The 23,468-nt window shown below is 55.2% G+C and overlaps 1 protein-coding gene across 2 annotated transcripts in view; it reads right to left on the reverse strand.

Moving 5' to 3' along the window:
• Positions 1 to 18,477, reverse strand: part of NLGN3 (neuroligin 3) — a 33,237-nt gene extending 14,760 nt beyond the window's left edge. Inside the window, exons 1-5 of one of the 2 annotated variants that reach the window (XM_084813299.1) lie at positions 17,997 to 18,477; positions 16,757 to 16,816; positions 9,556 to 9,615; positions 5,194 to 5,343; positions 2,996 to 3,181 (exon numbers count right to left, since the gene is read on the reverse strand). In XM_084813299.1, coding sequence (XP_084669425.1) covers positions 2,996 to 3,181; positions 5,194 to 5,343; positions 9,556 to 9,615; positions 16,757 to 16,816; positions 17,997 to 18,477 — 937 coding nt within the window. The remainder of the gene's footprint in view (positions 1 to 2,995; positions 3,182 to 5,193; positions 5,344 to 9,555; positions 9,616 to 16,756; positions 16,817 to 17,996) is intronic. The other variant, XM_084813300.1, reaches the window with a different exon arrangement.
• Between the last annotated feature and the right edge of the window lie 4,991 nt (positions 18,478 to 23,468).

The following is a 23,468-nucleotide window of genomic DNA, read 5'->3' on the forward strand; positions in this document are numbered from 1 at the left end:
AGTGCAGCATGCAGACGCACCCCTCCCTCCTGCAATCAGCAGCATTCTAGGCAACCCTTGATTAATATAGCAATCTGCCCTTGCCACGCTCCCCTCTCACTCATTCAGTTTCCATTTATGCATTCCACAAACACACACGCCCGCACACAACACCTCTGGGGATCCATGCAGTGAAAGACACATTCTTGGGTACAGAACATGAATGCTTGTCTCCCTCCTCCTCTTCCTCCTCCTATCGGCATACCTGCTGTTATACATAACCCGTGAAACTGCCTGATACAGAGGTCAAACCATTGGGCTATCTAGGCCGGCCCATCTGCAGCTTTCCAAGGTCTCTGGCAAAGGCCTTCCCCATCTCTGTCACCCCAGATCCTTTTAACGGGGGCAAACTGAATCCTGGACCTTGAGCACCCAAAGCATATGCCCTGCCACCAAACTACGAGCCCTTGCCATCGGGGGATGTCCTCTTCCATAGCAACAACTCCACAGACAGAAATGGCCAGCAGCCCCTCTCCATCCTACGCTCCTGCCTTTTGGCAGCTATGAGTTTGGAGTTTTATTGCCCAAGGCCATTCAGGAGCAGTCCAGTCCATGCCTGCTTCCAGAGACTCCTGCACACTGGGGTTCATGCTTGCACCAGCCACATTCCACAAGACCACCCTCAGCCCTGAAGTCCAAACAGAAACCCCTAATTCTGTACTGCAGCTGTTCCCCCCGCCCCAAAAGTTAATTTGGTGGTCTAAGGTGCTTTCAGACAGAGGGCTCCTAGCACTACCAATGAGAAGGCCTTGTGCAGCAGCAATTCCAGTCTGCTTTCCTTAACGGATTTTCCGGAGCAAGAGAAAAGATGGACAAGGCAGTGGGAAAACACAGGAGGCAGAGCGATGGCACCATAAAAGCCTCACCTGGAAGCGCTCCCAATCGGAGTTTGAATACCCACCTTTGCAACCTAGTCAGCCAGTGTAACCTTTAAAAGCACATCAAGGAAGCAATAAAATTAACTACACTGGAGTGGAAGCAACTTCCGGTCTAGTTAATTACAGTCCTATGGGAAATTATAAAAACCTCTTGCACAGTGAGGCAATGCTGAGAAGTGGCTATGCACGACTTCCTTCAGCCTTTTAAAACCAGGCTCTATGAGCCCTTGTTCAGCAAACTGGATAAATGCTCAGTCTTTACTGTGTTGAATAAAACACAGCACGCCCTTCTGAGAACAGTTCCCAAACTAAGCAAAGCATTGAGGTGCATGCTGGTTCCCAGCAGCGGTGATATCATGGGCACTATCCAGCAGGGGCTGCTGACAACTGTACACACTCCAAGAACGGCAGTGCCAATAGTGCCACTGGGTTCAGCTGGTGGCCAGGGTGTGCTTGATGGGCCAGTCTTGAATAGACTCGGCCAGTTTCTGTGATCAGTTCTAGCGTCAACCCGCACAAGTGAGAGTTCTTTTGCTCCAGCTGAAAGAATCCTGCCGCCCCAGCAGCACTGTAAGGAGGTCAGAGAGTGGGGCCTTTAGCCCAATCCTACAGGTTTTGTAAAAAAGGAAAAGAAAAAGAAAGCAGGTACTTTGCTCGTAGCCTCCTTAGTTATGGACAGCACGCTTCCGGACCCTGTTTACAAGGTCACTTGGAACGGATAGATGGGCCTGTCTGGTTCGTTGCACGTGCCGAGCGGAAGCATCTCACCACGGGCCTGTCCTGCAGCTGTTATCTTTAGGCTTGAGAAATGCCTCTGCAGTGGTTTTAACCCCAATTGGCCGTGGCTGTTTCATGGGCTCCCAAGCCATTTCTGATCACTGCAATTGACGTCCCTGTAGGCCCCGTCTGCAGCCGGTGTTTCTTTTAGGGTGGCTGTCCTCAGGACTCCTTCAGGGGCCTGAAAGGTTCTTATGCCTCTTTCAACTAATCTGTTGTTGTTGTTTATCTGATCAGTCACTTCCGACTCTTCGTGACTTCCTGGACCAGCCCACGCCAGAGCTTCCTGTCGGCCGTCGCCACCCCCAGCTCCCCCAAGGTCGAGCCCATCACCTCCAGAATATCATCCATCCATCTTGCCCTTGGTCGGCCCCTCTTCCTTTTGCCTTCCACTTTCCCTAGCATCCTAACCCTAACCCTAACGCATGATGGGAATCTGACCCTGTCCATCTTCAGCCCCCCCCCCCCCACTACATAAACAGCCTCTCACGCTCCTCCTGCCCCAGTTGAACACCACCAAACCTTGCCTGGGCCACCCTGGCAAAAGCCACCACTTGTGTGTGTTCTGCAAACCCGTGCAAGCAAAGACTATGGCATAGGATGCCAAATGCGTCCTCCTGACAATCGTCCTCGCTGAAGAGGCGCAAGTTTTGCTGTGAGAAATCCCAGGTGCGGAACACTGCCCCCTCTTCCCAAACCATCGCCTGCCCCTCCTCCGTCACCTCCATGACTGGAGAGTTCAATGTTTTAATAGACATTAAATTCATGCGCACCACTGTGTGTGGGTTTCCAGGACTGTACCAGTGTACCCATTCAGTTGGAGTTCTTGTTAATTTCATTTGCTAGTTCCTTTTCAAGCAGAACATAACCCCCCCCAGCCCCGCACTTCCTGATCCCAGATCACACTCGCTCCACAATGTTTTGTTATCTCTCTCCTCTCTACCCCTTTTTGTTTTTAGTGGGGGGGGGAGGGGGGCATGCTTTTCACCATCCAATTGCTTGCAAGGGTATGAGTGCAATAACATACATCCCTTCAGCTTCTTTTTAGGAATAGATGAACAAAAAAATATGTTTGGAACTTGCAATTTTGAGAGGAGGAAATGTACCGATGTGAGATGCACAGAGAGACGGAGGGGTGAAACGCCATATTCCTCTCACGTCAGTCGAGGTGGAGACAGAGAAGTCCAGTAATGTCAGAACAGAGATGGGGAAAGGGTTAGGCCTCATTCACATCCTGCACTGCCACTCCTCCTCCCCGGTAGACATGGCACTGGCAGATAGGGGTGAGGTTGCTGTCTTACCTTCAGAATGGTGTGACAGCGTGAGCAGGCTGACACAGGAGGCGCCAATCCCAGAACCAAAGACAGTGATGCGCAAGGGGTCACCCCCGAAGAAGGCAATGTTTTCACTGATCCAACGCAATGCCTGGATCTGGTCCAGCAGCCCATAGTTGCCCTTGGCAGCCTGGTCCCCGGTGCTCAGGAAGCCTGGGGGCAAGCAGATAGTTGTCATGGTGCACCGCTGGCGCCACGTCGACGTGGGCCTGCCCTCATCCCTCACCCCGCACCCCCGCTGCACAGGGCCAACACCACAGGGCCCAGTTTGTCAACTGCAGCTGTTGGGGACAAGACATCTTCCCCCACCCCTGCCTGATATTGAGAGAGGTTCCCCAAGGGGGTCCGTCTGCACACACAGAAGGCCAAAGTGCGTGTAGCTGGAGTCTGGACCCTTTTCTAACCCTGCTGGTGACAAACGGATTGTTTGAAGGGGTTACCCTGAGGACAAACTGCCATCTTTGGAATATAGGATGGGCAGCATGGTGGTTTGTATTTATGAGGATCAGTCAAGATGATTGACTGGTCATGTTTAGACAGAACAATGTCCTACAACTCCCAGCATTCCCCAACCAACATGGCTGGCTGAGGAATGCTGGGAGTTGTAGGACTTTTCTGCCTAAATGTGCATAGGATTGTGCCCTCAGTCATCCTGAGCAATCAAGGGGGTAACCAGAGACAGGTCAGGGAGCTCCTTGGCCAAGGCCAGGCCTTGATTCCCTCACAACCAGCCCAGGCCCCATCTGCCATCTTGTGCCTTAGGCCTAGCCAGCAAGGCCGCCTCCACTTCTGGCTCAGCAAGGCCAAGCTGCCTTGGGCCTGCTGGGGGAACCAAAGGGGACCATCATCTCAGCCAGGCCTCTCCCCACATTCTGGGGCATGTAACAAGACTTATCCTGCCAGGGGGATTGTTAGCTTTTTATTTTGGATCCTTCTGACTGATTTTTGATACTTTCTACATGTTGTATTCATACTTTGCTATAAGCTGCTTTAGGACAATATTGAGAAAATCAGGATTTCAATTATTACATGAATCTCTGAAGAACCTCAGGCCAGCCCTCACCCTGCCCCGGGCAACCTGATGCAAAGGCCTCTGAGAGCGAGGATCAAGGCCGCTGGGGGTCAGCCATTTCCTTTGTGCTCCCAACCCAGACCACCATCAATGCAGCAAACGTCCCCCATGCGCAGCTAAGGGTGCTCCAGTGTCACTGCAGGCGCCTTCTCAACGGCAGGGGGGCCGTTGCATTCTGGAACCGAGGAGACCGGCCCTCAGGAGGTCAGGGCACTTGAGGAGTGGCTGTGCTGGGCAGAGCACCAGGGCACAATGGCAAAAGCTCCAAGGAAAGGCAGGGACCCTTCCTCGAGCAGACACAGCCGGGCCCAGGGACCTGCTCTGACAAGGCTGCTCAGCTTTGCCCACAAACGGATGGCCAAGGCTGCCCCTCAGCCCGTTTCCAGAGGCAGCTTGGCTGCACCCCAGCGGAGACACAGAATACTCCCTCTGGTGTGGCTCATTAGCGGCGTTTGCCAGGCAGCACAGCAGGAGGAGATGGGTAAACACGCTTATTCAATATTTAACCACAGACCAATATTTGCTCTCTGCTGTGCCAGGACGTGTAAATGAGACAGAATTCCCAAGCAGGGGATATGGCCCTTCTGCTTGGCCAGCCACAGCCTGGCTTTGCAGCGGGGTGGTGCTGGGGACATGGGGCTGGGGGGGAGGCTCAGACGGCAGCCTGTGCAGAAACGGGCCAAGCCGACTGGGAGAGTCCCGCTCACATCCGCACACTCACCCTGTGCACATCAAAGCCCTGCTCATTCTCTCCCGCCACCCCCACTTTTAAAAAGCTTGCTCCAAATGTCCAAAGGGGGCAACAGGGACATGAGGGAGCTGAGCCGCGGCAACCTCTTGAATAACTGTGGCTGGGGGCCCCCAAAGGCCTTTGCTTGGCTCCAGGCATTTTCAAGCAGGACAGACAACACGGAAGCCGCGAGGCTGCCAGCTCCTCCAGCCCGGCAGGAAGGCCCACCCTACCCACCCAGTGCTGGAAGGCACTGCTCCATGCTCTGTTGCTCACAGCCCACCTGCCCTGCCCCACCCTCAAGGCGCCTCTCCGTGGGCCTCGGCTCTGCACCCCAGCCAAGCGGGCCCGTCGGCTCCCTACCCAGCACTCCCACGCGGTAGTTGAGGGTGATGACGATGACGTTGCCGTAGCTGGCCAGCACGCTGCCGTCGATCATGTTGCCCGTGCCTTCCATGTACGAGCCTCCATGGATGTACACCATCACCGGCTTGGCCCCGCTGTCCCGGATGTCTGCAAGGGGAAGAAGCTAGAGACAGGACTCCGGCAAGACCTCCTTGTTACCTGCAGCCCACGTGGGCCATTGGTGGACCATTCCAGAGGAGGGGTGCGGAGAAGAGGCCCGGCCCAGCTCCACCTGTAGCACTTCCTCCCTGCCCCACCCCCAGCCACAGAGACCACCGGCTGTTGCCCGGGGATTGCCAGCCTTTCGAGGCAGGCAGAGCAAGCCAGCCAGGGTGAGAAGGCCCTGCAGACCTACAGGCGCCACCATTCAGTCAAGACTCAAAATGCTGCACTGCCAGGCCAGAGCCCCGGTTGGGAAGAGGGACAAAGCCAGTCGGGACAGTGTCCCAGGACCCATGTGCCTCCTCGGGAAGACTGAATGGTCGGTAATGCCCCCAGGAAGAGGTGAACAGGAGCGTGCACCTCAAGCACAGTGCCCCAGGAGATGGCCACTCTTGAGAGGTGAGTGCCAGTCATGAGGCACAGGGAGAGGAAGGGGCAAGAGAGGAAGACCCTTCTTTTCACTGGGGAAGTGTGAAGGGGGGGCGGCGCACACCAAAAGGCCTCAGGCCTGAAGGGAGAATGCAGAAAGGCAGCATTGCCTCTCCTAGCTGTCCGGGAAGCTACCATGCTGTCCCAAGGCCCACCAGCAAGGGTTGGCACCAGCTAGATCCCACCATGCTCAGCATCGCGCTCGCGCTCTCCTCCCCTCCTCAGGTGTTGCTCCTTAAGAGCAACGCACCTGGCAAGGACAGCCTGCACTGGGGAGTGGTTCATGGGCATGCTCCCCCTCAATACACAGCAGCCCCATGTTTATCCATCCTGCTCTTGCAATCCCATTGATGTCCACCATGGCAGCTGTGCTGGACCCAGCTACACTGAACATTCAAGATGATCCAGGAAAACCAGATTCCTGTTCACTGGAAACTATGCCCCAGAGAGCAAAGCAGAGAGTGGTGAGGCCTGGACTGGGCAGGCACCCCAGGAGCAGGCAGAGGTGGGCTTCTTTGACCTGACGGGGGGATGGCAAGCTGCACGTGGCTGGGAGGAAGAGATGTCCCCAGTTTTTTAAAACACCTACAGAGAGCGACGAGCAACAAGAAGGGCCCACGTGGGCATGCGCGGGCACTTGCTACTGACGCTGTCCGCTCAGACACAAGATGGGGGCACCGGCAGAGGTGTGGCGATCGGCACATCTGCCCCCACAAGCAAGCAGCCCCCTGCCCGGCCCATGGCACACACTGCTGCTAGCACTACCCATCCAAAGGCCTTGGGTGCCCATTCTGTCTTTCCCTCCTGAACAATTTTTTTGTGGGGGGGAAAGAGGGAACAAGCAGTGGGAAAACACAGGAAGGTTGTGGGATGGAGACAAGGTGATCTGGACACATACACACACCCTTAGGTTGAATAAGGCAGGGAGTGACATGGTAAGAGCCTGGCCTGGACGCACACGTCGTCTTTGCAGAGACCCTCAGTAAGGCTTTGGCCCCAAATGATTAGAAGTAAGTGGCCAAAGCTGGTAAGGTCAGGAACTGGGCGGGAGCAAGTGAGAGGAGAAGGTGGCAACAGCAGCTCCTGACAGGTGCCAGGTTGGCTCCCTCCTCTCTCTATCTGCAACTCCAAGGTCTCAGCCCTCCATCCAGGGAGGTTACAGACAGTCAGTATAGGCCACTGAAAAGCAAAATGAAGCCCCATGGTGCCGGATGTGGCGCGCTGACCCACAAACAAGGCCATCAGCCGGAGTTCACAGACCTGCAGAAGGAAGAACGGCCTCTATGCAGCTGGGCTGCAAACCCAATCAAGGCCACACAGCCCTGTGCCTCACCTCCAGGCCTGGCCCACCAGCACAGCTGGATGTGCAGCCACACTTTGGAGTCTTCCAATGCAGAAGAGAGGGGGGGGGCATGCCTGTGCAGTGCCCCTTGCTGGGTGTGGCTAACCCTGCTTTCTACAAAAGTGCCCCCTTCCACACACACACACAGATCATCTGCTCCATGGGGCTAGAGAAGGGACTGTCAGGTGAACAGTGCCTGGGCTCTTCTTTAGAGCTCTGAAGGAGAGCCGCTCCCCCGGGGGCGCACTGCGGTGCTCTCCCAATGAACACGTGTCTGCAAAGCTGTGTGTGTGGGACGGGGGAGATATTTGGAGCTCGCGTTGACTCTTCACTCAAATGCCTGGCACCAGGTGCATCTTTTCCCAAGGACTCAAGTGTGCTCCCTGCGGGGCAGAAGGGCCATGATTTGCTTCCAAGGATGGGGCTGCCTTCCATGGTCCCTGAGCCCTCCTTGATGCAGCATGCTCACACCTGGCGTCCCTTCTGCCCAGATCCTGAGTCTCTGCGGAAGCAGGCACAGTCCTGGGGGGCTGCACAGCCTCCCGCTGATGCCTCAGTGCCCTGATGGGGGCTGGGAACAGCTGGAAATTCACCCCCAGGGGAAAACTGGCACACACACACACACACACTCCACAAAACACTCTGAGTCCAGCTGGGGGAAAGCCCAGGGAAGGGGGGCATCTGGAAAATGGCTGGGCTTCTCCTGGCAAGTTCAGGGTTCACAACAGCTGCTTTCTATCAGCCATTTCACACAACCAGGGCCAAAGCTTTCTTATTACATGATAGAGGTCTACAAAGCCTGATCTTGTCTGATCTCGAAGCTAAGCAGGGTCAGCCCTGGTTAGTACTTGGATGGGAGACCACCTGGGAATCAGGCTTCCTGCACTGAGCAGGAGGTTGGACTCGATGGTCTTGTAGGCCCCTTCCCACCCTATGAGTCTATGATTCTATGATTATGTAAATGCGGCACCCATCAGTCAATGCAACACTTATCACTTGATTATGTTCCTGGGGTGGGGGAATGAATTCCCAGGTGCTCTTTCCAACAAAAACCACCACGCAAAGAGGAGGCCATCATCTCCCAAGTTGGCTCCATTTTGCAATTTTTGCACAGCATCAGGGATAACAATCCGGTTTCGTCTATTTGGCTGTCAAAAGATAACTGCACATAAGCACCAACTATTTCACAGGTGAACACTCACCCTCGCAAGGCATCTGCTGGTGCCCAGAAGAGGCATGCATCATCTTGCAGTTCAGAAACAGCCCGTGGCGCTGGCAGTAAATCTGAGGGGGGCACCCTGCTGGAGTGCCTGGCTTTGCCAACACCCGCTGCCTCCACCCCTGCCCTGGCCCAGCACACAGCCACGCCTAAGGGCAGCTTCACCCTCCACATGCGCTCAGGAGACCATTCCAGTTGCTGCATAGGCACTGCCATCAGCCCAGACTCTGTCTGGACCGTGGGTGTACTGACCTACCTGTTTCCCCTCCAGATCCTGGGGAGAGGAGACAGCAGCGACTCTTCTCCCAGTAATGTCCTCTGCCCTGCGAACTACGGGACAGTTGCTTGACCATCAGCTGCCTGGGTGAAAGAGGAACAGTCCCCTCGCACCCGTGACTTGCAGCCAGCGTGGTCTCCGTGTGGCAGGAGGCCTTGTGTCAGAGGGACTCAATCTTGGCCTTCAGACATGGCTGCTAACTCTGGGGGGCGGCCAACAGGCACAGATGAGCAGAGCACTAGTCTCCATCCTCTAGGGCTTGGCCCAGCCCTCCAGGGGCAAGAGTGGCCAAGAAAGAGAAAGGAGAAAGACAGCGAGCCCATGAGCAGTGAGAGATACACAGGAACAGCAGTGGCAGCAGGTTCCCGGGCTTCTTCAGACCTGGGCCACCCCCTACCACGTGCATGCTCCTGCAAGCCTGCAGATCTGCTGTGCATGGATGGAGGTAGTGGGACAGGAAATCTAAGAGGGGGAGCATCTCTTTGTCAAAACAGCGTATTTCTGATGGCTGGTGGGGGAAAGGGCAGGGGGCCAAGAAAGACCCTGGTGTCCCTTGGCTCACTTTCTTCCCAGCTCGCCATGCTGCTGGCCATGTCCCCGAGTGAGACCACAACGCAGGGAAGCGAGCTGGCTCCTTAAGCAATCACACCCCCACAGCTCTGCGCTCCCTCCCCTCTCGCCCCTCCCCACACCCATGGAAGAGAAGGCCGAGGCTCCAAGAGCATTCCCCCCCCCCCCGTGCTCTTCCCATGCAACCGCTCAGCACAAGGAGACAGAGAGACACAAACAGCTGGGACTTCCTGGGATGGCAGCGAATGAGGAGCGCGCATGAGAGAGAGAGCGTGAGAGAGCAGGTTCATGCAGCGACAGCCACCTGGCACACACAAATACCTTCATCTTCATCCCCGTCATTATCCGCTAAGTCCTCGCCCTGTTTCTTAGCGCTGGAGCCTGAGGACCAAACACGAGGAGACAGAACAAAAAGGAAGAGAGAGAAAAAAGAAAAACAAAAACAGGAAGAAAAGGAAAAAAGAAACAAAAGAGAATTCAAAAATAGCATGATTGCAGAGAAGGTGGGCACGTTACCTGGGCAGCGCTTGGGCTCCACTAAGCATCACTTTGCCCCCTCTGACCTCCAGAAGCAGCACTGGGGGGGACAGGGACAGGGGCTGTCCGTAGAAGCTTCCTTTCTCCCATTCCCAGGGTGGGGCAAGAGGCTACTCACAGCAAGAGGGAAGGGTCAAGCAGCCACCCCTCTTTTGGGGTACCCACCCACCTGTCATCTCCCAGACGCAGTAGTCTGGAAGCCAGGCCTGCAGGACAAAGGTGGGAGTAAACCCGTGGGACCCTCCACACTGGGATTTCAGGCCACACACACACGCACACACGCCTTTCCCCCTTCTCTTCCTGGGGGGGGGGGTGGATTCCAGGACTGGCCATTGAGTTTGGGAGGCGCTGGTTCCCTTGGAAAAACCAACAGCCCTCATGACATTGGGGGTTGGGTAGGTGGGATTGGAACAGCTGCCTTTGCTGGAGGAGGCAGAACAGTGTGGCAATTTGTGGGCAGCAGCGCATGCTGCCTTGTGATCAGGCTGGGGCACTGCATGCGCTCAGAGTGGCTGCTTGCTTGAGCACAGATACTGAACAGACAGCCCTCGACTGCCCACCCACCACCAGGTTTGCTTGGAAAATGCACAACTGTGCATGCACAATTCTGGTATGTGCCTGTGGGAGTGGGGAGGTGTATGTGTGCACATTGGTGTGAGCATGCTCCTATGCATGTGGCAGTGGTGAGCTAGTGGGCTGTTCAAGCAAGGGAGAGAGAGCAGCACCCAATCCTCTGTGCCAGAGGTGGGGGGCTCTGCGCATCACATCCTGATCAGCAATATGAATACTCGTAGCCACGGGACACGGCAGCACAGGAAACTTCTATGAACAAGCAAAGCTGCCTGAGGCCGCGAAACTGTTTCTTCATTTTGCTCAGCAACATCTGCTCTGACTGGAAACAGCTCTCCAGGGCCTCAGGTAGAGTGGGGTTTTTTCCCCATCTCCTTCAGCCTGTTTCCTTCAAGAAGCTAGGGATTAACCCTGGGATCTCCTGTGTGCAAAGCACATTCAGTACCATGGTATCTGCCTCCAGGGAAACCGTTTAAACTTCTCAACTTTTGAAAAAGGCAGACAAACTGCTGTTTCAGGAGAACTGCAAAGGGAGCTTGGCAAGCCCCTTGTCCATCTGGCAAATTATGGGATGGTTCTTACATGCATGGCACTAAGAATGCCTTTTAGCCCCCCATGCCGGAGCACTCTTCGTGCCCTCCAGAAAGCAGAAACGGACCATCTGCAGAACCAAATGTACATTCCAATCTGGGAAATTGTGGGGAATTCCAGCTTGGGTGTTTAAGGTCTCTTGTGAATGGCCCTGTTAGAAGGCCCCCTCCCGCATCTCGTGGGCTTCCTCTCTCCTGGGTGAGCCTGACCTTCCACATGCGGACAAGCCAAGGGCTGTTTGCCTTGCAAGCCCATCACTGGCATGGCTCTCAGAAGAGTGGCTGGGAACAGAACCTTGGCTGCACTTGTTCCAAAGGGATGGTGTGCTGGAAAACAGGCAAGCCAAAGGACGTTCAGAGAGGAGTTGCCAGCCGGGCCTTCGCCCAGGAGAACCAGTTACTGGTTCAGCTTGCACGATTCATTTTGCACTGCCCCTCCCCCGAAGACAGGAGACTTTGAACTCACAGCCCCCGGCCCAACTCCACACGGGTGTCAGCGTGACTGGTGCCCCACCTCCCTGGCTGGGGCAGGCGGCACCTGTGCATGTGGTTCGCAGCCCAGCATGACGGCTTCTCAGGCCTTAGACAGGCTGGGGTCAAAAAGGGGCCCCCGGTGGCTCTTATCGCCTCCCCTCTGGCCAGCTCCAACACAAAGCGGCTCTACCCCGCCCCCCCAGCTCTTGGCTACTGGCAGCGTTCCCACCACGCAAAGGGACCTGCGCAGGAGAGCTCAAGGCAGGAGGTAAAGCCTCCACAAAGCTGGAGGGCAGGAGATAGGCTGGAGCAGAACAAAGCCTCGCCTAGACCGAACAAAGCTCCCCTGTCTCCAGCCGCTGCCTGGATTCCAGGCCTGCACCATCGCCATGGAAACCAAGGCAGAAAGAGACTGCATTTCCCATCAAGAAGCACCAAAGTCCCGCCGCCTCCCGCTCGTGCAGGGCCCTCCATCCTGCTGCGGACGTCGCCTCACTCTCCCTTCTGCTCCCTTTGCCTGCCCCTGCCCCACGGTGGAATTTGGAGGCCATGGGGTTTGTGGAAGGCAGCCATGCCTTGCTTTCACCACTGCCCTTCCTCAGAAACCCCCTTGCACACCCACCAACTAGGGCAGTGCATGGGAGCCCCAAGAAGCCAACAAATGCAGCCTTAGGAACACTGGACGCGGCCTTGTACTGTCAGACCCTGGGTCCATGTGGGATCGATGGCCCCAGGGTCTGCCTCAGTACATTGCTACCAGTCAGTGCACGCTGACTGGCAGCAGCGGCTCTCTAGGGCTGCCAGCAGGCAGTTTTTCCTGCCCGAGCGGAAGATGCTGGGCATCGAACCTGGGACCTTCTGCACGCAAAGCAGGGGCTCTTCCACTAAGCCCCCGGCTCCTTGTTTCCTTCCCACAGCCTGCTGTGCGCAGCAGAGAGAGAAAGAGAGAGACACCAGGGGACCAGCCTCCACAGCCTCGATGCCCCAGAGAGCCACTTGGAGCTGGCTGCTGGGAGCTCGCCAGAGATGAGGGGAGGCAGGGGAGATGCAGCTGCTCTACCAAGTGGAGGAGACAGGCGTGGAGGGCTCAAGGGTGGATTACAACCAACGGCCCTGGCCAAACCTTCCTGTCGTATTTTCAGCAGTGCTCTGCAAGTGACTTGATGGGAACAGAGAGAAACTGCCCTTTTATTCATAATACAGCCAGCACTGTAAACCACGCGTGGCCCCTTTGTACTTTGGGCCCAGGGCCTCGAGAACTATTCATTTCTCCCTTGCCCTTGAACTGCCTGTGTGTGCGCGCACATGTGCGGGGAGCATCGGGCTGCTGTGGCGGGTGCATGCCCCTTATATATTCGCCAAATGTCCAGAAAGAAGTGGTGCCATGTCAGACCCCCGGCCCCTCTCTGCCGCCACGAACTAGGGCTTTTTGCTGAAGCATGGGCACAAAGGGCGGGGAGAGACGGGCACAGTGCTTCCAGGCACCACACAGCGTGCCCAGATCCCTCTGCATGCAGCCAGCAGCACAAGTTTGAGCATTTGAGCTGGGATGCAAGGGTGCCAGGGGGGCTTGCTGTTTAAACAGGCGTCTTGATTCTGCTGCCATGGGGCATGAGAAAGCTACTCCGCCACCAAGTAGATCCAACGTAAGACACCATGGCGCGAAAGAGATGCACTGGCCTACTTCGGGGTGGTTTCTGTCTTTCAGTTTCCTGACCGACAGGCAAGGCTTACAAGTCCTTAAGCAATTTTCCATTTTGTTTTGCAGAGTAGCCAGGACATTAGGACAAACTGCACGGGAAGCGTGCGGCCTGCCATAGCCTCTGTCGCTGCACCAAAAGGCCCAACTCAGCTGAAAAATCTGCTTAACCCAAGGCACAGAAATCCCAGCCCCAACCCAACACAGGACGACACGGCCGCATTTGAAGCAGGGGCGTTGCTCGGCCTGGCAGTCCCAAATCTACTTCTGCTTCCCAGGGGCTGGATCTATTCCATGTAGCCCTGAGTGTCCATGGGAGAATGGACGGCTTTTCTCTCAGCTTAATTGCCTTGGAGAGAGCAATTTTCAAGGGGGATTGCAGCTGAGGAGGGAAGAGTTAACTCTCCCCACAGGCTACAACACCCCCCTCCCACATACCCGTTCCTCTGCTTGGCCACTAAGCTTAGAAAAAAACTTTCCATTGGTTTGTGGTGACCTGGATCAGGGTGCAAATTAAATGAAGAATTTATTTTATTTGGTGTGATTTGGATGGGAAATTGATTGGCTGGCTGTGCCTCCTGTGAAATATAAATAAATCCTAGTCACTCTTTCTACATTTCCATATATAGATATAAATTAGCATATGCAGATTTGTGTCCTATAGGCCGGGGGCCCAAATCTTAAGTGCCTAGCAATGCCCCTGGTTCGAAGGAAACCTCATCGCTCATCAGCCAGGTTTTGCCATCATTCCCCGTGGGACTTCCTTCTAACAAGGGATAATTCTAACAAGCAACAGGAAGCTTGCTAGAGGATGATCTCACATTGGCCAATGGAAATGAGGGCACCGCTTGCTCTTAAACTGGCCTCCCATTAAGAAGGCTGTTCCTTATGTTGGCTTTAGGACAGGGGTGCCTGCCCTCATGGAAATGAGCAACGGGGGCTAAAGTAGACAATAAGAAAAATGCATCCTATGTCATGATCCTTAAGCAGGCAAGAGGTCTGATCAGGAACACAGCACGGGGGAAGCAAGACAGACCCTTTCTCACCACACAGTCAGGATGGAGATTGGTCCTGCCAAGCCACTCTTTGCTCCATGGGGGAAGCTGCCCAAAGTGACCCATTGTGTAAAAAGGGCACATTATTCCCTTATGACGGAGAAAGACAGTGCTCCAGGTTAAGCAATATGGCCTCCCTGGTAACATCAAATTTTCCATTACTAACTTCAAAGCTGAGTTCCTCCCTCCCTACCAGCAGTACAATTCTCCCTTGGTATTAGTCAAGGGGCAAGTTAAAATTTCTGCAGATGAATAAGTCACCACCTCTTCCTCCTCATTACATTGCTCACATAAGTAGCCCAATAGTTGTGCCAGCATCATTTGGGCAAACAAGCCAGCTGCAGAAATGCCTGCATCAGGCTGAGACACAAGGCACATCTGCCTGACAGCATCCCAGTCTGGCACAACTGGGTACACGGGAAGTAGCAGGAAAGAGGTAGTGCATCTTCCTACAATGTCGCTTCAGCATCTGCTGCAAAGCCTCCAGTTCCCAAGCAGAGATCACTTGGAGGTCAGCAAAGGTACCACAGGGCCTGTCTTGCATGAATCCCCCTGTGGAAATAAATGGAGGATTTCCACTTTCTCAGTACTGAGGATCTGAATTTAAAAAAAAAAAAGGATCAAAAAGGGGACACTTCTTACTTTGCAAAGTTGTTTCATAAACTGCAAACACATAAGTGCGGTCACATGCTCCCTTGGTGTCCCTTATACCTGGAACTCCCCACCCCCAAACACCTGTGTGATGTCACCTCTTCCTTCAAATCCTGCTTTAAACCCACCTTTTGTGTGACATCCTGGGCATAACCCCCATCCCCTACTGTAGCCCAGCCTCAGTACACAAAACTGGAATAAATGCATGTTCCCTCCCCTCAATGCTATTTAACCCCTGCCTCCCGCCCCCTGTGTCCAGCTTGAGATTAAGTTCCTTTCCTTCTATACTTTGAATAATGTCATGCATGTTGATTGCGTTATATGCAGCAACAATAAAATGCATATGCATGCCATTTAAGCACTTTGACAACTTAACTTCCTCAGAAACCTCCAGTGGGGTCATCGCAGCCCCTGCCTCCCCTCCTCCTCCTCCTCCACACACACACACACACACACAGCTTTAGTGCCCTTGTGCTGGGGCAGAGATGGACTAGTGACATTTCCAAGGACTTGAACGGTGTGTTTCCACACCGATGCCCAGGCTTGGTTAAGGGATAATGGAAACATCCCGACAATGTTTCTACCCAGACATCATCCATCTGGAAGCAGGCGTCCTGCCACTAAAGCTGAACTGAGCCCTTGCCAAGGAGGAAGGAACAGGGTGTGCAAGCCATTCCGGAGCTCCGTGGATCCATGCCGATTTGGCGGGTGCTCGGGGGATGGGAGATGCCGACTTGGAGGCTGGCACAGGGAGCCTCTCCAGGGCAGCACCAAACCTCCCCTGCTCTGCCCAGCTCAGCGCCTGCAACAGGTGGGGCATGGCCAAGGAGCTCCCGGAGGAGAGCCGAGGCTCTGAAGTGGCCCGCTGCTGGCACAGCGCAAGCAGAGGCAGCTCCACAGGGGCCCTGTGCCAAGACTCCTAATGCCAGCCCCTTGTGCACCAGCCCTGGCACTCAGGGAGAGGTCCTGGGAATAGCCAGGAGCCAGCCGGTGGTGGCACAGGCAAGCCAGGACCCTAAGCAGGAGGAGTGGGAGGGATGAGCCACTCTGCCTCCCAGGGCCAGCCAAGGAAGAGAGGACCGAGCTCAGGACAGGACCCCCACCCCCGGCAGGAGCCACGCCCTCGCATCTGTCCCCTGGCAGGGAGCAGGGGGAGGCACCATTTCGAAAAGGAGCTCCGCAAGGGAGGTGCGTTGAGAGGAGGCTCTCCTGAGGGTGCGCGTGAAAGAGTGGAAAGGCAGGAGGGGTGCGACCCAGTGTGCTGGTGTGTTGGCGGCACGCACACTGGAGGAACTGGGGGACCAGCAGCTCCACACAAATCCAAGGCCAGGGCAGAGATGGCACACACAGCAAGGCAGTTGCCATGGCAACTACAGCCAGCCATGTCCCTGCCACGCACCCTACATACAAAGCTGGCCGATGGGGGGCAAGAAGTGGGGGAATGCCAGGGAAGGCGCCATCTTGCCTGGATCAGTGCTGACAAGGCCTCTGTCACCGCTACGCTGCCCCCTCCGCAGAAGCGCCCCAGCCTGCTGCCAGAGATGTGGGTGGGCAAACATGGCTTCGACTCAGCACTGTACACCAATCCAGAGTTGGGGAGCCTGGGTGGGCAAAGGGGGAGGGCAAAGGAACCTCTTCTCTGAAGTGCCAGCAAGAGCAGTGGCCGTGCCTAGCCTGGCGGGCCGACCCTGGCCACAGTGGGGGGGTCTCCCCATGCCGTGAAGGGCGCTGCATGGGAAAGGAGCGTCCCAAGAGGAAGCTCCCTGTGAGGACGGGCGGGCAGACAGACCCACCCTGAGCTCCTGCAGGAGGGCCCTCCACCTCCCTCCCCGAGAATGAGGGGGGATGCTGGTGTGGCGCGGGGCTGGCCAGGCAGCCCCTGCCACGCTCACCCTCTCTCTTGCCTCTCTCTGTGCCCCTCTGCCAGGCTACGGCTCGCAACCTACCTCCTTTCCTACATATTTTCTTGTTGGGTTTTCGGGCGCATTCCTTGGAAATCCGTTTTACTGTAAAATGAATAAAAGACTACAAAATAACAGGAGGCTCCAGTGGATGGTGTGGGCATGCAATCCATCCTCCTCCCCACCGGCCCCCCCTCCCCCAGCTCCTGCCCCCCCTCACCCGCCCCCCCTTGGGACTGACCGCAGGGAAAGGAGAGGGGAATGGGGAGGGGGGTGCTGCCTTGGCAGGAAAACCCTGGAGCCAAGTAGGTGTGCTGGGAGGGAAGGAGGAGGGAGGAGAGGGTGCGCTAAGCATGAAGCTGCCACCTCACCCCCGGGGAAGGGGTTGCCAGCTATCCCCAGTGCTGCTGTACAGGTAAGAGGCCCCCTCCCATCTTCCCCTTCCTTGCTGTGGCTGGGCTCACCCCCCTCCCCTTGTGGTGAGGCTGAAAGGCCTTCCTGGCACTGCTACTTACGGTTTGAAGAAGGAGACCCCCTGGAAAGGAAGCATTAAGACCATGGCGCGCAGCCTCACCACAAAGGGCCAGGCCCCCCTTGTGCTCTGGCTCGGGAAGGCAGGCCATGGCTCAGACCCCCACCCGCCCTGCGCACTCTCACCGCTGACCGTGGCACCGGGGAGAGAGGGAAGCCCTGCTACAACTCGGCCCCAGCTCTGGACGCGCTTCAGAAGCAATGCTGTCCCAGCAAGAGAGAGGGAGTGCGCAAGAGAGAGTGCATGGTCCTCCCAGCTGGTCCCTGCAACACCTCCCCCCCTGCCCAAACTAGCACAGTGGAAACAGGGTGGAGGGGGAAGAGAAATAGAAGGTCGAGGGAAGGACAGCCCTAAACCAAACTCAGGGCCAAACCTGGCCCCTCGGTGCCCCCGACTGGCCCTTGCCATGAAGATCTGCGGTCGGTTGGCTGGAGAGTTTTCTCATCTTTCGCAACACAAGAGAGGAGCCCGTGGTGATGGCCATGAGGATGAGGATGCCATGGCAGGGAGGGCCAGAATGGGCTGAGGCAGCGCATGTGTGTGCGTGAGAGAGAGAGACAAAGCCAGAAAGACAAAGGATGGCAGCCAGGAGAGAGCGCAGGACAGGCAGCGTGGCCAGAGAAGCATCTCCACAGACAGACAGGCATGCGTCGGGCGGGGAGGGGGCCAGCGCCGGCATGCTGCAGCCGCATGAGACCAACCACAGGGAGACGGAGAGCCACGTCTCCTGCTGGCACCCCGCTGGGGACTCACCATCCTCGGTGGGGATGTAGATGTTGAGGTATAGGCAGTCCTCGTTGGGGTCCTGGATGTAGGTTGCCACGATGTCAAGGTTGGACGTGAACCAGATGGGCAGCATGATCTCTGGCACGGCGGTGTGGATGTTCTGCGGGCACACCGAGGAGAAGTGGGTGGCGTTCCGGATCCCCGACCAGGAGGAGGGGGGCTCAGGGGGCATGAACCGCTTCTCCCCGACGGGGGGCGCTGCATAAGGCACCCCCAGGTACTGGTCCACCGGGCCCAGGATCTCGCTGGGCAAGGGCATCCGCACCCCACGGAGCTTCCCGTAGTGCGTGTTAACCGTGGGCGAGTGAGCCTGGCTCTCCATCTGCACGACGGCCGAGGCAAAGCTGAGGACCCACAGCGCCAGGCAGGCCTCCCAGCCGGCGGCCACCTCAGTCACTCGTAGAAGGGGGGGAAGGACCGGCGGGCCTCGCAGGAGTGACTGCCACATGGTCTGGGGAGGACAGCGCCGGATGCCAGGCCTCAAGCAGACTCTTGGGGCTCACAGAACCCCCATGGCGGAGAGAGAAGGTCTTCTGAGGGGGATCCCGCTGGCGGGCAGGCAGAGCGGGCTGTGCAGCGACTGGCAGGTTCCTCTTTAGAGCCACCCAGCTGCCCAGAACCTCTCCCTTCTAGCAGCTGCAGCCCTTCGGAGACAGGTCATTCTGTGGGGAGGGGGGAACAGAACAGATGGGTGGTTAATAACAACAACAACAGGCTTGGCAATCGCAGCCCCACAAGCCAAACGAAACCCGCATCACAAAAGCAGCCTCCCATCCCAACAGAATGTGGCCACAAGAACGCAGGATTGGGAGAGGCAGAGCAGAAGGAGAGGCCACAAGGAGCTGCTGCTATGCCAGCCTCACTAGGCATGGTGCCCCCGTGGGCAACAGCAGTGGAGGGCAGCTGCCTTTGTGCCCACCTGGTGCATTCTGGAGGCGTCTGGCAGCTACTGTGGGGGGGCAAGGTGCTGGGCCCGATGAGCCTTTGGTCTAATCGGGCAGCCAGGCTCTTCTGATGGCCTGAGATCAGGCTGCTCTGCCATCCATGTGCCTGGGAAATGTGTCCTCCCATGCCTCCATAATGCAGGGGTGTGGAACCTCAGACCCGGGGGCCAAAACACCTCCCGTTCAGTAGTTTCCTGGCTTATGTGCAGTTGTATCCTCAAAGGCTTGCTGAGTGTCAGGAAGAGCTTTAAGCGACAATATGCTGGAATTTTCTGTAATTTGCCCCCCCCTTTAACCTTTGGCTCTGCTCCTGTTGCCTTCAGTACCAGCACCACTGGAAGGGCCCCCCCAAGAGTGTCTCCGAAACTGAATTTGGCCCTTGGCCCAAGAGAGGCTCCCCACGCCTGCCATAATGGAACCACAGCCAGCTAGCAAGAGAGTCTTGCCAAGAACAATAGTTGTGGCTGGATTTTGGAGCCGGATTCAAACCCTTTCTGCCCTCACGGAGCCAGGCTCATGCCAGGGACTTTGGCAGCAGAAGACCCTGGCACCTAATTCCCTGTGTACTACCTCTACAATGGCCAGAGATGGTAACAGGCCTTGGCCAGCCTAGCCAGACCAGGTGTCGTGAGGAACCAAGAGGGGCCTGGCAGGCCCCATATCACTCTTGCTCCAGGCTTGGTTCATCCGTTGGAGCAGAGAAGGTGCTAAACCAAATGTTCTATTGCCCCCCCACACACACACACCATCTCTTAAACCAGCTCCCTCTGGACCTTGGATTCAAGTCTGCCTGCTCTGGTACCTGAACCACCAGCCTGCTTGGACCACACTGTGTGTCTCCAACCTTGCTTGGCCCCGACATGGAGATAAAATACGGTAGACAATCCACAGGACAGATTCCTATGCTCTAATGACTTAGACTGGTTTAATAGTCACTCTCTCTTCCCCAGAGAGCTCTGGGAATTGTAGTTCTGCAAGGGATCTTTCACTCAATACTCATCACCCCACCAAACACAGCTTCTAGGATTCTGTGGCAGGGAAAAGTGACAACTGAAATGACATAGAATCAAGCTCCGTTTGTCATGTAGATGGGGCCCTATGAGTCATCATTAGAGACAGTAGTGCTGGTAGCTCTGCAGGGGTGGGGGCAGTGGCAGGGCCATGTGGCTGGCAAAAGAGAGTGCGCCTGGTGGGCGGATGCAGTGAAAAAGGCAAATTCCATGTCAGGGACCATTAGCAAAGGAATCAAGATAAAACTGCCAATACCATAAAGCTTTTATACAAATCTCGGGTGTGACCACACTCAGAATACTGTGTACAGTTCTGGTCACCACACCTCAAAAAGGATCCTGTAGAGCTGGAAATGGTGCAAAAAAGGGCAACCAAAATGATCAAGGGGCTGGCCTGGGGCAATTCCCCTTTGAGGAAAGGTTACAATGTCTGGGGCTGTTTAGCTTATGGAAAAGGCGAGTGAGGGGAGACAGGATGAAGGTGTACAGAATTATGCATGGTGTGGAGAAGGTGGACAGGGAGAAAAACGTGTCCTCCTCTCATCATACTAGAACCCAGCAGGGTCCTCCCATGCAGCTGATTGGTGGGAGATTCAGGACAGATCAAAGGAAGGCCTCCTTCACACAGCGCAGACTCAAAGGATGGAATTTGCTACCACAGGATGTAGTTAAAGCCACCAATTTGGATGGCTTTAAAAGGGGCTTGGACAAACTCATGGAGGAGAAGGCTATCAATGGCTACTAGTCATGATGGCTACATATTGCCTCCAGTATCAGATGCACAGTGCCTCTGTATACTAGTTCCTGGCAAATATGAGCGGGAAGGAGCTGTTGCGCTTGTGTCCTACAACAAAGCCACAGCTAAGCCAGATAATTCTACACAAAAGCAGATTGTGGGAGGTTCTTACACGTCTCATATCTCGCCTGCAAGTTTTGCACACAGAGGGAAATCTCACTCACCCACTGCTTCAATCAATATTTTCCTGGATCGCTTTTGTGGAACAAACAGCTTTCATTTTCCACAAGGCTAACACAAGTTAAGCACTTGACTGCCTGCACTCAGATGTCTGAAGGCAATTAGCATCTTTACTTCTACCTGGAACCAGTTTGTCAGCTCCTAACTCAGTTCCCCCTCAGTTGTTACATGAAGTCTTTTTGCTTGTGTTCTCTGTCAATCCAAATCTCATTCCATACTTTCCATTCTTCCTCATATATTGGATAATAGCTTTTCCGTGCGAGGACTTCTAAAGCTCTCAGAACCTGGCAGTGTGAGATGCATTATTCTGAGACTTCATGCATTATGGATATTCCAGTTGGGAGGTCTGAAGTAGCTAAAATCATATGTTTTTAACTGGACTAATGTACAGGTTGGAGAAAGCAAACTTTTGAATTTTAAAGAATTCTTCAGACAACAGTGTCTTGCCAGTCTGGAGTAAAGGGATTACACCATCAGAATATCCTGATGCTAAGTTTCTTTAGTTCGCAAGTCATTTTTTTAAAAGGAATTTAAACAAACAATTCCATAGTACACTGCTTTCTGATGCTGGTAGAGATTTTGACTTTATGTTTGTTTTTATCTGACTTTTGTTGTCTAGTGACACTGTATTGGTGATTTATAGACTGTGCAAAAAATTGGGACTGCAAAAAACAACAACACAACACACTTTTACAAAACAACACTGACCTACCTCTCACTATTATTGTAAGGATTACCAAGATAGCAATGCATATGATCTGCATAGGAAAAGCCTCATATAAATATAGCTGATTATATTATTGATGCTGATGCTCCCTGTCCTCTAGGCCCATCCAGAGGGCCACCTCTCACCAGCCGCCTACAGGGATCCCTTGCCCCCGTGACTGGCAAGTCATCCTCCTTGACACCACCGAAGCAGCAGAACCAGGCCAGTGTGACACCAAGAACAGCAGGTCTGGAAGACCCAAGAGGAAGATCAGACATGCATGTTTGTGGCAACCCTGGGAATAAGGGAGAGGGGGCTTTGCTGAACTGGGAAGGAGGGGCTGGGACCAATGGCAGTTTGGATGGGGTGAGCTGGGAGAGGCTAGCTGGATCACCAGGCTGGCAACACCCCTCCCCCCCCACCTGGAGTCACTCAGCAGCATCTTGGCCTTAGGCATGTCTTCCCACCTCCCAAGCCAGCAACAGCTGCCTTCTGTAAGGACGCAGTGGAAGGGAAGCCTGTCTGGCAGTGCTGGCCAAGCCTAGGGCAAGACAAGGAGCGGTGCTCTGCAGGGCAGCCCACCTCCCTCGACCCCACCCCCACGTGGGCCAGGGAAGACGGGGACTGCACACCAAGCCATGCAGGGTTTCCTGTCCCGGGGCAGCTCTGGGGAGAGGGGCGGAAGGAGGCACCTTGATTCCCCTGACCCAGGCAGAGGGCTCTTTGGGGAGTACTCAGAGCCAAGCCGCTTCCACATTACTGGAGCATGAATGAGGGGCCTGCCGCAGAGGCAGCTCTGGGAAGTGACGCTCGCTCATGTCAAGAGCAGCTCCGGGGAAAGCATAAGAACAAAAGAACATAAGAAGAGCTGTGCTGGATCAGACCCAGGGTCCACCTAGTCCAGCATTCTGTGCACACAGTGGCCCACCAGCAGTCGACCAGGGACCCACAAGCAGGGCATGAGTGCAAGAGCACCCCCCGCCCATGTTCCCCAGCAACTGGTGTACATAGGCTCACTGCCTCTGGTACTGGAGGCAGCACACAGCCATCAGGACTAGTAGCCACTGATAGCCTTTTCCTCCTGGAGCAGCAGAGAAGGAAGTGGGGAGGAGGGAATGCAGAAAGAAAGTGACCCAGAAGCTTCAGCTGCATCCAAGCCAGGACTGGACCAGCGGGAAGGAAAGTCAGAGCAGCGCTGGGGAAGGATGCTCAGAGCTGAGCGCCACCATGCCACAACTGCTGAGAGGACAAGGCAGAGTGGCTAGGAGTGCTTTCAGAGAGAGAGAGAGACAGAGAGAGAGAGAAAGAGAGACAGAGAGACAGAGAGAGACAGAGAGAAGACTGGAAGAGCATCTACCAGCCATGTGGAACCTGTGCTGATCAGCAGAGTCCAAGTAAATGACCCTGGTACTAAATGTTCATGCTAGCAGGACTCCTTGCTTAGAGGTATCCCCCTCAACCCCCACCCTGTGCACTTTACTTCTGGCTTAGCGCTAAAACTGCTGGAAGAGGCTGCTGCTGGGACACAGCCTGCAATGTATCTGTGGAACAGCCAGCCCCTGCATGATGCCGGCAGGAAATCCCAAACGGGAACAAACAGGGCAAGAGGAACACAGCCTTGGGTTCACTGTTTCTTTATTTGATCTGTACCCCACCTTGCTACCAAGGAAAGGGCACTCCAGGCAGCTTACAATCATAGATAAATAAAACCGGATTAAAACAGTACTAATGCAAATACAATTAAAAACACAGCAACAACAGAATAAAAACAGCAGCCAACCCAACAGACTCGCTTACATGCCA

Source organism: Heloderma suspectum, chromosome 9 (genome assembly GCF_057233095.1).
Source record: "Heloderma suspectum isolate Gila_16-S chromosome 9, 16-S_ref, whole genome shotgun sequence".
NCBI lineage: Eukaryota > Metazoa > Chordata > Lepidosauria > Squamata > Helodermatidae > Heloderma > Heloderma suspectum.